Source organism: Geotrypetes seraphini, chromosome 16 (genome assembly GCF_902459505.1).
Source record: "Geotrypetes seraphini chromosome 16, aGeoSer1.1, whole genome shotgun sequence".
Lineage (NCBI taxonomy): Eukaryota > Metazoa > Chordata > Amphibia > Gymnophiona > Dermophiidae > Geotrypetes > Geotrypetes seraphini.
Genome location: NC_047099.1, coordinates 2,846,505 through 2,858,906, shown reverse-complemented (window position 1 = coordinate 2,858,906; position 12,402 = coordinate 2,846,505). Strand labels below are relative to the sequence as shown.

Below are 12,402 nucleotides of genomic sequence, written 5' to 3'. Positions count from 1 at the left end.
ATAAATGAGAATGCAGTATGGAGTAAAGTGTAAAATAACATTAAGAGAGTGGACTTGCCTCCAAGTGGAGCCCCGAAGCAGCATCCGACACCAACAGCACATGCGGCAACCAGCAAGTCGAGCTGCCTCTGCACATCCTGCCACAGGAGGGTAGCCCAGGGTGCACATGCAAAGGGTTAAAAAGGGAGCACAGCCTGGGGGTTAGCCCTGAGAGAGTGCAAGGTAGGGTTTAGCAGCACACAGCTAACCTATATAGCTAAGAACAGTCTCTACACACTAGCAATCTCTAGGTCCCAGACAACATTTTTACACACAGGCAGTCCCTATGGTCCAGAAACAATCTCTTAACACAGAGACCCTGGTTATTTGGGTGCCAGTCCAAGATGTACACCCGACTGAATTGACTAACAAGCCAATAGTCGCACTTGTTGATGCCAATTTGAATTTGGGCAAAAAATGTAGGTGGGGGCAATAAACTCAATATATTATACACATTGAGTGACTAAAGCGTTAGTATCAAATCAGTAGAATAATCACTCTGCTAATGCATTTCAAACAAAAAAAGTTTAGAACATAAATCAATTACTGAGGGAACTTATGCTCAGAGACATGAAGGCAATAACAGGGGAGAACCCCAACACTACTGCCTCACCACCCAATCATCGCTTGTTCACAAACACTTTGGAATTGCTGTTCAAGTTTAACGTGCCACATAGGCTAAGTGATGTCCTTATGCACTGATAGATTGCAAAAAGGTAGCAAACGTATCTTTCAAATTGTGGGTTCCGACATGACACGTTTCGGTACTGCTTCAGGGAACCGACAGTGCAATGCATATGAGTAAACTTATCAAAATTTGGGCAATGTAGTTTCAAATAGGTTATCATAAATTTTCTGACTACATTGCCCAGACTTGACCAGCAATTCCAAAGTGTTTGTGAACAAGCGATGATTGGGTGGTGAGGCAGTAGTGTTGGGGTTCTCCCCTGTTATTGCCTTCATGTCTCTGAGCATAAGTTCCCTCAGTAGTTAAGAACATAAGAACATAAGAACTGCCATCTCCGGATCAGACCCATGGTCCATCAAGTCCGGCGATCCGCACACGCGGAGGCCCAGTCAGGTATACACCTGATGTAGTTTTAGTCACCCATATCCCTCTATGCCTCTCGTAAGGAGATGTGCATCTAATTTGCCTTTGAATCCCAGCACAGTGGATTCCTTAATAACCTCCTTTGGGAGAGCATTCCAGGCGTCTACCACTCGCTGCGTAAAACAGTACTTCCTGACATTTATGTTCAAAACTTTTTTTGTTTGAAATTCATTAGCAGTGATTATTCTACTGATTTAATTTGAATTTGGGAGCATATCTGGCTATGCACTGTTTCATAATGATGTGTGCAACCCACAAAGGGGTATGGGCGTAGCAGATCCATGGGTGCACCCAGGGATAGGCACCCAAACTGGACGCTGGGAATAACACCATAAGTCGCGCTGCTCAAACTCACATGCCAAAATCGGCACTCAGCGCTATTCTGTAATCTATCTCCAGCTCAGAGTGGGCTGATACATCCTAAGGGAAGGTCAAGATCCCTAAGCAGTCTGTTCAGGTATACACGGTACACCATCAAAAGCGCGGAGGACAGTGGCGCGCAGACAATCCTGCGCCAACATCTGAGCGCAGGACAAATGCGCGCTGCCACTTCCGTATTACGCTGTGAGGGTGTGGGGGGGGGGAACCCCCTGACTATACTTAGAACTGCTCGTGCTCCCATGGGGGGAACCCCCCAGTACACTGAAAACTCCCGTTCTTTTTGCTGTTCGGGAATTTTCAGTGTAGTGGGGAGCGCGAGGACTTTTATGTGTAGCGGGGGGTTCCCCCCATACCCCCCCTTAGAGCAGAAAAGGGAAGGCCTCGAAGCAGCGGAAGCAGCGGCATGCAATTGTCCTGTGCACAAATGGCGCACCACTGTTCTCCACGCTTTTGACGCATCACCGGTATACATACGTAGGTTGCAGTGGTATCCACCTCCATATATAATGAGCAGTCTGCGTACATGCGCAAGCCATGGGATTACTGCACAGAGCCTGGCTCAGGCATGCAATATGTTCATATAACACGCTGGTCTGTATACCCTTTCCTTCTCAGCCTCCCATTGCTTCCGCACCATGCTGGGTGCAGAAGTGTCAGAAGCCATCAGGGGCCATGTTTCTTACCTGGTACGACCCGCTGAACATGGCTATGAACTTGCTGAGAACAGCCGCGCAAATGCTGGCGATGTGAACAAAGGGGCCCTGGGGGAAAATAGTGGCAAAGTTGTTATAGAGCCATTATCACTATACCACATTAGTCAATACAACCAGTCATATGGTGGACGCCCCGATGCTGTACAGTGATGGCATTTGGGTACACAGGTTCTGGTATTGAACACTAGTGTGACTCTGTATCACAGCAGTGCCAGCTCAACCTAAGGACCAGGTGAGGAACTGGCTTGGGCACTGACCAGGCACTTGAACCAATTACTCCACTCTACAGGTACCCTTCCCGCACACAGCCTGTGCCCATCATTAGATAGAAAACTCACCTCCTTGCCTACTGGCATTCCACTGCCCAGTGCCGCCGTGAGACCAATCACTTTGGCAATGAATGCTTTGAGGGTTAGATATTCTTTCAACACCACACCTCGAAGGATGGTCTTCATCTCTGGGATCCCCGAGCCTGAAGGGCAGGGGAAGAGAGAGAGAACAGCAGGGAGACAAGAAGAGAGAGATACAATTGTCACCTAAAGAGCGAACAGCAGGAAGAAAAGGAGGAGAGGCAGAGAGATGAGAAAAAAATGGAGAGGAAACAGTTGAGAAAGGAGCAGATAAAAAGAGGATAAATACTGGAAGGAGGACTGAGAAGAAGCCAACCTCCCCACCCCCCTGCTCTTACCAATAGCCTGAGGGGACACAATGTGGCAGAAGATGGTGGAGAAGAGAATCAGGACAAGCGGGTAGGTGACCCAAGCCAGGTACTGCAGTGGCACGTTGTCGCCCAACTCCTTGTACATCCACTTGTAAGCTGTGAACACAGACGGACGGAGGGACAGCAGGACAAATGGCGTGAGCAAGGGGAAGATAAGGCCAGCTCGACTTGTCTTTGTAGCCTAGAGGGAAGATGAACATGCGCAGTTCGTGGCCCAGCAAGTCCTTTGGGAATTGGGTTAAAATGGCTAGGGAAGTCATCACTAACACATTGCAGAGAGTTTGGGGTGGGAGACCTTCTGGGCCAAGTTATAGGTCTCTTTAGAGGTGCTGGAAGATATGCTCTTGGACATTGTATGTGACTGTGTGTTTTATTGCTGATGGACTGGATAATCTCTGAACACCCCTCTGGACCCCAAGTTTGATCAAGCCCAAGGACGCAATAGCACGGTCTGCCCCCAGCGATCTAGATCAAGCTGGCCTCAAGTGAAAAGGCATGACCAGCAGTGGACAGACCTGATGTGTATTACTTGATGGCTGACAACTCTCTGGCTGGTAAAGTCACCCGTTCCCCAGTCTTCATCACCCTGATGTTCTCCACCTGGAGTTTTCACCCACCCTGCAGGCTCTTTGCGCTGGCGTAGTCCATTCCCCAGCTCACAAGCGCCATCACAAGGCCCAGCAGAATCAGGAAGATCCAGTCTTCACTTAGCTTCAGGATCACATATTTCTGGATCCGCTCAGCACAGTCTGCCAAGAGATATTGGAAACCAGTGACCCTGAGTGCACAGGAGCTAAAGACCTATTGTAGCTTCAAGCTCTGACCAGGTCTCAGCCATCTTTCAGGCTCCAAGGATTTACATAACATAGAAGCAAAACCTACGTCTGACCTCTGTCCAGTTCTTAGTTCAGGCCCCTTCCATTCATTTCGAAAAACTTTAAAAACAATCCTGTTTGCTAACCATTTTGGAAATCATTCCTATTTTTCTTTCTCTTATTTTCCCTGTATTTTTAATGATTGTTAACCGAGTCGAGCTCCTTTTCTGGTGATGACCAGGTCTACAATCCAAGTTTTAGTGCATTAAAGAAAAGTCAATTATCAGTGGTCAAGGATGCACTCTGCATGGAAGTGAACTTTGGCTACAATGTAATCTCTCTCTGCTCCCGGCCCCCCCCCCCCCAACTCACTCTGTATCTCTTCCCCAGCACTGTCTGAATGTGTCTGTCCTTCCCCCTGTCTGTCTTAGTCCATATGTTCTTCAACTATGTTTGGGAATTCTTTTGGGACTTCCCACCTTCGCACTTGGAGTAATGCTCTCGTTTGTTGTCTGCCTCACTGTTGCGTTTTGAGGAACCTTGTTTCGCTCTCTTCCCTTCTTTCTCCTGGAGAAGTCTCGCTCCCTCCTTCCGGGCAAAGTCAGAGAGCTGATCTGTGTATTTTCCGTAAATCTAGAAGGAAGGAGAGAGATCACAGGACAGACAGACAGAGAAATCTGAAGCACACAAGGTGCCAAGGAGTGTGTGCAAAACCACCGAGCGTGTGAAAGTCATGCCATGGCCTCCTCTGACCTGTGTCGCCCAGGACTTTCAGCTCATTTACAGTCTCTGTCCACCTACCAGTTATGCTGTGGACCAGGAGAAGAGCTGGGGTCAGCAGAGAATCAACTACTGTTACCCAGGCGCTATCACAGCTGTCCTGTCTTCCCACCTCTATCGTGCCCTACACCATTGCCACAACACAACTCTGTCGATGCACCTCATTCCTGAAACGGTGCCACTTTACCAAATGGAATACCTCATAGGAACTAGTAAGAGGATTTGGAGAGAAACTTAAAGCTCTCCCATTGTACGATTGATGCTTAGAGATGTTCTCACTACAGATCATACCCCCCCACACACACACACACATACAAGCCCCCTCAGAAATACGCACACAGATGTGTTAACATGTAATGGAATACAGCTGTGTGTCACACACATACACATGCTTGTTGGTGAGCATTTAAAATGAGAAACACACTGACATATTTCACATATGTGTATTCTCACCCAGCCACCCCCCCCCCAATGTATGTATTATTACATACATGTTTTATTAGAATTGTAAACCACCTTGATTTTCAGGACTAAAGGGCAGTATATCAAATGAAATAATGATTTATAGAGCCACAAATCATGTTATACCGTTACACACACAGGGTTTCATAAAGACACGCACAGGCACACACCTGTGTATGTGTTACCTATATTCACTCATATAGTCACACATACACATGCATATACACGCATTTGCATAGAGACACGTATTTAGAGGCAGACACAATGTACTCACGGGCCTGCTGCCAACTTGCCACTTCAGTCCCTTCGCTCCCTTCTACGCCTCACCTCTGTTTCTCACCTGTCCCCTATTTTCCTCTTCGCTCTCCTGCGTGGTAGTGGTTGCCCGTGTAGGCTCCAGTATGGGAATTCCATAGCTAGTACAGCCTCGGACATAGTGGTACTGGGGGTCATGCCCCCACCAGCCTGACCGGGACCCCCCGTTATCGTTGCTGCTCCTGTGGCGCTGCAGGGTCCTCCGACATCTGCCACTGCAAGCAGTGCCAGTACCAGAAACAGCTGGGGTTGACCAAATCCTGCGCATGGTTTCTCTCTTTCGGGTCCCCCCTTCCCCCCACCCCCCACTGTCTTGACTTCTCTTCCCCGTTTCAGCCCTCCCCTTGCCAGGTTGGGAGCTTTCTGGGGAAAGATCTTGCTGCAAATATATATGTATTTATAGTAACTTCTCCATATCACGTGGCACGACCCCACCACTCCCGCCCCCCCCTGGACTCCCACATCTGATCTGGACTCAGAAGGCATGGGGCTGTCAAGGATTGAATATCAGGTGTGCCAGAGATCCTGGAGGAGCTTATGGGGGGAAGGGAGAGAAGGAAAGAAAGAGGAAGCAAAGGAGTGAGGGATTAGACAGAGAAGGACAGAGATAAAAAGAGTGTGTCGTGAGGAGAAGAGAGAATAAGAGACTGAAAGATAGATACACAGAAAATAGAAAGGGCAATATAGAGCAGGAAGGTCACTGAGAGAGAGTGTTCCCCTAGCCTAAGACATTTTCCATAGCTGAGTTTGGATCTCTTGGATAGGGTGGCTTAAAGAGGGACAGACTGTGACATCTAGAGATATAATCCCAAATATACCCTCCTTTGAGGCATCCTGGGGGACCCTGCTTGTCCCGAGTCCTGGGTAGTAATCTGGCACTAGAAGAAATAAATGCAGAGGTGAAATCTTCAGCAATGCCAGATCCCCGGAGTCTACCCAGCAGAAGGGGATGGCACCCTGTGTTCTCACTGTCTCTGGCAGGCAGCAAATGACTACTGTATGTGGGGACTAGGTGAAGGCAAAAGAACGAGTTACAGGGCTGAGTGGGCTACTAGAGAGACCCCAGAGACAGTAGCTAAAAGTCAGTTACGTTTATATTCAGGAGGAGAGTGTGGTGCAGTGGTTAAAGCTAGAACCTCAACACCCTGAGGTTGTAGGTTCAAATCCCATGCTGCTCCTTGTGTCCTTGGGCAAGTCACTTAATCCCCCATTACCCAATTTTTTTTTAATTGAAAAAGACATGGGGGAAGCCCTGGATGGGTAGCATAGAATGTTGCTACTCTTTGGGTTTTGGCCAGGTACTGGGCTTGATGGACCTTTAGTCTGAATCAGTAAGGCTATTCTTATGTTCTTAAGACTTAAATGCAGCCTCGAAAAGTTGGGTTTTCTGCCTGGATTTGAATACCGACAGAAACTGAGCCTGACATACCGAGTCAGACAGATTGTTCCAGGCATACTGCGCAGCACGACAGAAGGGACGGCGTCAGGAGTTGTTAGTAGAGAAGAGGGGTACTGACAAGAGAGATTTGCCCTGACAAACAGAATTCCTGTGGGAGAGATAAGAAAGGAGAGATTTTGAGGAGCTGCAGATTGAACACACTTATAGGTCAGTCAAAGTAGTTTGAACTGTATGCGGAAATGGACAGGGAGCCAATGAAGCGACTTGAGGAGAGGGATAAAGTGAGCATAATGACACTGGCGGAATATGGCAGAATTCTGAACAGATTGAAGGGTAGAGAGAGATGGCTAAGCGGAAGACTAGTGAGAAGCAAGTTGCAGTAATCCAGATGAGAGCATGGAGGAGGGACTTGGCAGCATGCTCAGAAAGGAAATTCTGGATTTTAGCGATGTTGTATAGAGAAAAATGACAAGTTTTGTCAGTCTGCTATATATAAGAAGATGAGGAAAGAGATAAGTCAAAGATGACCCTGAGATTGCGAGCTGACAAGCCAGGAAGGACGAGAGAAAAGAGAAGGGGGTGATGCAGGTTTAGGAGATAAGGAGTTCGGTCTTAGCCATGTTTAGCTTTAGATGGCAGCGAGACATCCAGGTGGCAATGTTGTCCAGGGAGGCTGAGACTCGGATTTTGGGGGTAGAGAGGTAAATTTGCAAGTTGTCAGCTCAGAGATGGTACTTGAGCCCATTGTGGTTCCAGTGACTCTTTTCCAGAAATCAGTTCTTCTCTTCTGCCTTTTAACCTCACTGAGCCCTCTCCATTTCATCAGAACTTCCAAGAAGAATTTGCAGCTCTGAGAAGGATGGAGGTAGTGGAGGAGAGCACCTTGGACAAGTCACTTAACCTCCATTGCCAAGGAAATAACTAAGGGGTCCTTTTATTAAGGCATGCTAAATGCTGAGGCACCCATAGAATATGGACCCCTAATACACCTGAATGTAACTCACCCTGAGTAAGTACTGGAAAAGGTGTGAGCTAAATCCATAAAATATTCTGTATGCTTCTACTTGGAGTAAAACCCCAACAAGCTGTCATCCCCACAAAAAAATGGGACAATTGTCAAGGAACTCCTCCGATGGAAAAAGTGCATCAGATTCATCCAAGGAAAAGATTATCAGGGGATTCATGAATGCAGGGGCGCACTCCAGCAAAATGCAGGAAGGATAAGCGCTGAAAATACCCAGAAAGTCTGCAGCCAAATTTATTATTTATTAGGATTTATTTAACACTTTTTTGAAGGCGGAGTACAGCAAGAAATAGATAATTAGAGCAGTAAAATAAAATATTCAGATTACAGCACAAAGTATGGCATATTATGTTACATTAGTGTCAAAGCCATGGAATTCTGCTTTTATAATCAAACCCTTCACAAACTCACATCTGGCTAATTCTGTGCCACCGATTTGTTCTCTAAACCAGTGTTTCTCAACTCGGTCCTGGAGTCCCCATATGCATGAAAGAAATTTGCATATCATGGAGGCAGTGTGTGCAAATCAAGTTCATGCATATTCATATCCTGAAAACCTGACTGGCAAGGGGGACTCCAGGACCGAGTTGAGATACACTGCTCGATGATTTGCAGAGTGTAGGGCAGGGGTGTCAAAGTCCCTCCTCGAGGGCTGCAATCCAGTCGGGTTTTCAGGATTTCCCCAATGAATATGCATGAGATCTATTTGCATGCACTGCTTTCATGGTATGCTAATAGATCTCATGCATATTCATTGGGGAAATCCTGAAAACCCGACTGGATTACGGCCCTCGAGGAGGGACTTTGATACCCCTTGTGTAGGGGCTAAAGGTCCCTGGGGAGACACCAACAAAACACTGAGAGGGCAGAGACTGAAAGTGCCAGGCTTTTCTAAATTGTAAATCGCATTGAACTCCTTCTGGGGCATATTAGCGATCCATAAATACTCATGTAATGTAATATATTTAAGGCCAAAGGATATTCTCCCCTAGGTTTGTGCAGATTAAGGAACTGGCATTAAACTTACTGCTGCTCTTGTCTGGGGGCTGATAAGAGCCATAAATCAGTTCCATACAACGTTTCTAGAAATAACTGTTAGTAGCAATAAGCACCTGGGAAACATGAAAGCAAGTGTCAGTCAGCAGCTGACATGCCCAGAAGCTAGCAGGCATCCTCCACTCAATTCCCACAGAACCACACTCAGCCATCGAGGAAACCAGCCAGCGTCCTTCATAAACACTGGTGAGCAAATGCAGACCATCCATCAACAGAACCGATAAGAAATTTAACAGAGCAATTAAAACTTGGCTGTTTGAGTAGGTTTTTGGGGCTCCCAACGGACATTCCTCTTAATGTGTCATGGATCTATGGTTCCTCTTTTTTTTTCCTATGGTTTCTTTCAGGTCATGGTCTCTTGTATCTTGGCGTTCTTTTGCATTGTTTTATTTGGTCTGTACACTGCTTTGAACTGCTAGTTGGTAAATGCAGTATAGAAAATGTAACCTACAAGCTATTCAATTATCAGAGGCGAAAACATATCCGAAGCAAGTGAATCAATTGGACCACAAGATGATCAAGAGGTCGAGGCCAGTGTGGAGAAACTTCATCCCCCTTTCACTAAGCTCCAGTAGATGTTTCTACCGAGGCTCGGGGCGCTAAATGCTCCAACACTAATAGAAATTCTATGAGCATCAAAGCAGTGTCAGAGTATTTGGCTTTCTGGGCCACAGTAGAAACCTTTATAGTGGCTTAGTAAAAGGGGCGGGGAAATGAATTATTTGCTTGCAGCTCTGGTCTTCACTGACGAAGATGTGGGGGAAATACCCATGCCAGAAATGGTATTTAAAGATAGAAACATAGAATATGACGGCAGAATAACGGAAACAAATTTGTTTAAATCTGGAAAAAGCAATAGGACAAATTCAGAAACTAAACAGTAGCAAATCACCTGGACCAAATGGTATACAGAGTGTAATGGCAGAACTAAAAAATGAACTTGCAGATATATGTAAGATCCCCCTAAATCTGTTCCATTGAGCCTATAATCAACACTCAGCCATATACCTGGAACAGGCTGCCTGAATCAATACGTCCTGCTCCGTCTCTAGCAGTCTTCAAATCCAAGCCAAAAACCTGCTTTCAACTCTTAACTCCCACTCACTGCTGTCAGATACCTTTACCCACTGTATCATTTCCTCTACCAGAATCTCCCCAACCCTGAGATGTCCTGTCTGTCCAAATTAGATTGTAAGCTCTTCTGAGCAGGGACCATCTATTATATGTTAAATGTATAGCGTTACGTACGCTTTTCAGTGCTATAGAAATGATAAATAGTAGTAGCCATCAAGGGGGAAAATGTCAACCCCCTACAATCTGAACTCATGTCCGTTTACTTTGTCAACAGGCACATAAGCACATAAGCAATGCCTCTGCCGGGTCAGATCTGAGGTCCATCGTGCCCAGCAGTCCGCTCACGCGGCGGCCCAACAGGTCCAGAACCTGCGCAATAATCCTCTATCTATACCCCTCTATCCCCTTTTCCAACAGGAAATTGTCCAATCCTTTCTTAAACCCCAGTACCGTACTCTGCCCTATTACATCCTCTGGAAGCGCATTCCAGGTGTCCACCACCCGCTGAGTAAAGAAAAACTTCCTAGCATTTGTTTTGAATCTATCCCCTTCTAATTTTTCCGAATGCCCTCTTGTTCTTTTATGTTTTGAAAGTTTGAAGAATCTGTCTCTCTCCACTTTCTCTATGCCCTTCATGATCTTGTAGGTCTCTATCATGTCTCCTCTGAGTCTCCGCTTTTCCAGGGAGAAGAGCTCCAGCTTCTCCAATCTTTCAGTGTATGAAAGGTTTTCCAAGCCCTTAATCATTCGTGTCGCTCTCCTCTGGACCCTCTCAAGTATTGCCATATCCTTCTTAAGATGCGGTGATCAATACTGAACACAGTACTCCAGGTGCGGGCGCACCATTGCCCGATACAACGGCAGGATGACTTCTTTCGTTCTGGTCGTAATACCAATTTTAATAATACCCAACATTCTGTTCGCCTTCTTCGCGGCTGCTGCGCATTGCGCCGTTGACTTCATTGTTGTATCCACCAGTACACCCAAATCTCTTTCAAGGTTACTTCCCTCTAATACTAATCCCCCCATTTGGTAGCTGAACATCGGGTTCTTTCTCCCTATATGCATGACCTTGCATTTCCCTACATTGAATTTCATCTGCCATTTATTCGCCCACTCCTCCAGTTTGCTTAGGTCCCTTTGTAGGTCCTCACACTCTTCCGTAGTTCTGACCCTTCTACAGAGTTTAGTGTCATCCGCAAATTTTATAACTTCACATTTCGTCCCCGTTTCCAGGTCATTAATAAATACATTGAACAGCAGCGGTCCAAGTACAGACCCCTGCAGAACTCCACTCGTGACTTTTCTCCAGCCCGAGTAGTGACCCTTCACTCCAACCCTCTGTCTCCTGCCTGCCAACCAGTGTTTGACCCATCTGTGTACGTCCCCTTCCACCCCGTTGTTCCACAGCTTCCTAAGTAACCGCTCATGGGGTACCTTGTCAAAGGCCTTTTGGAAGTCAAGGTAGATGATGTCTACAGGTTCCCCTTTGTCCAAATGGCTGTTTACCCCCTCGAAGAAGTGCAGTAAGTTTGTTTGGCACGATCTTCCCTTGCAGAAGCCATACAGATGATACTACAGTTATAACTGTTATATTCCATTTTAATCAATTTCAGTTCTAAGCAGATCACAAATAAAGGAGCTAAATCCCTAACTAGCAAGTAAACCGAACCAAACCCAAATGTAATTGAGAGAACTAGCAGATCCACCACCACTGACAGAGAAGAAACAGAGATATCTCTTTATCAATACTTGTAGAGCTAACACTCAACCGTCAAAACTAATGAGTGCTTGCTTGTTTGTCAAACCTCACAAAACCAATACCCTTCATCCTGAAAAAAAGGAATGTATCCCTCCATCAACATTCAGAGAACCACAATTCAACCATGGGGGGGGGGGGGGGGGGGGGGGAATACACTGAAAGAAAAGACACTATATAGTGAACGAGTGTGCTTCCATACCTGACCCTTGCAAATACGTGAGAATTTGTGTGCAAAGAATATATGAGACTGAATGTCACACAAGCGCAAAATTGGTCTAGAGAGCAGGGATAGGCAATTCCGGTCCTCGAGAGCCCCAGGCAGGTCAGGTTTTCAAGATAGCCACAATAAATATGAAAGAGATAGATTTGCATCTCAAGGAGGCAGCGCATGCAAATCCATCTCAAACATATTCATTGTGGAACTCAAATTCAAATTATTGGAACTCGATGGCAAGATATGTTCTCGGTGATGGCTCCACAACTTTGGAACACTTTATCCCAGCAATTGAGAGAGGAAAATAATTTAAAAAGCTTTCTTTTCAAAGACGCTTTTAATCTATAAATTATGTTCAAAAATTTTTTACATTACCCTCCAGGTTTTTACCTTCCCCCTCCTAATATTTTTTTTTTTTCCATTTATGTTTCTCTTCTGTACCCTAAAAATATTGAATTGTAGTTCTGCCCTTTTTTTACCTAGTGTCTCGGTTGGTCTGTATGTCTCTTGGTCTTAACTTTTGTTTTAAAAAATTT

At 45.9% G+C, this 12,402-nt stretch overlaps 1 protein-coding gene across 3 annotated transcripts in view; it reads right to left on the bottom strand.

Annotated features, from left to right (window-relative positions):
• CLCN1 (chloride voltage-gated channel 1) overlaps window positions 1-12,402 on the bottom strand; it is a 43,808-nt gene that overhangs the window by 17,408 nt on the left and 13,998 nt on the right. Inside the window, exons 1-6 of one of the 3 annotated variants that reach the window (XM_033925658.1) lie at window positions 5,363-5,623; window positions 4,260-4,413; window positions 3,583-3,714; window positions 2,933-3,061; window positions 2,583-2,716; window positions 2,215-2,292 (exon numbers count right to left, since the gene is read on the bottom strand). In XM_033925658.1, the coding sequence (XP_033781549.1) occupies window positions 2,215-2,292; window positions 2,583-2,716; window positions 2,933-3,061; window positions 3,583-3,714; window positions 4,260-4,413; window positions 5,363-5,605 (870 nt within the window). In that variant the 5' untranslated portion in view covers window positions 5,606-5,623. The other 2 variants (XM_033925659.1, XM_033925660.1) reach the window with 2 other exon arrangements.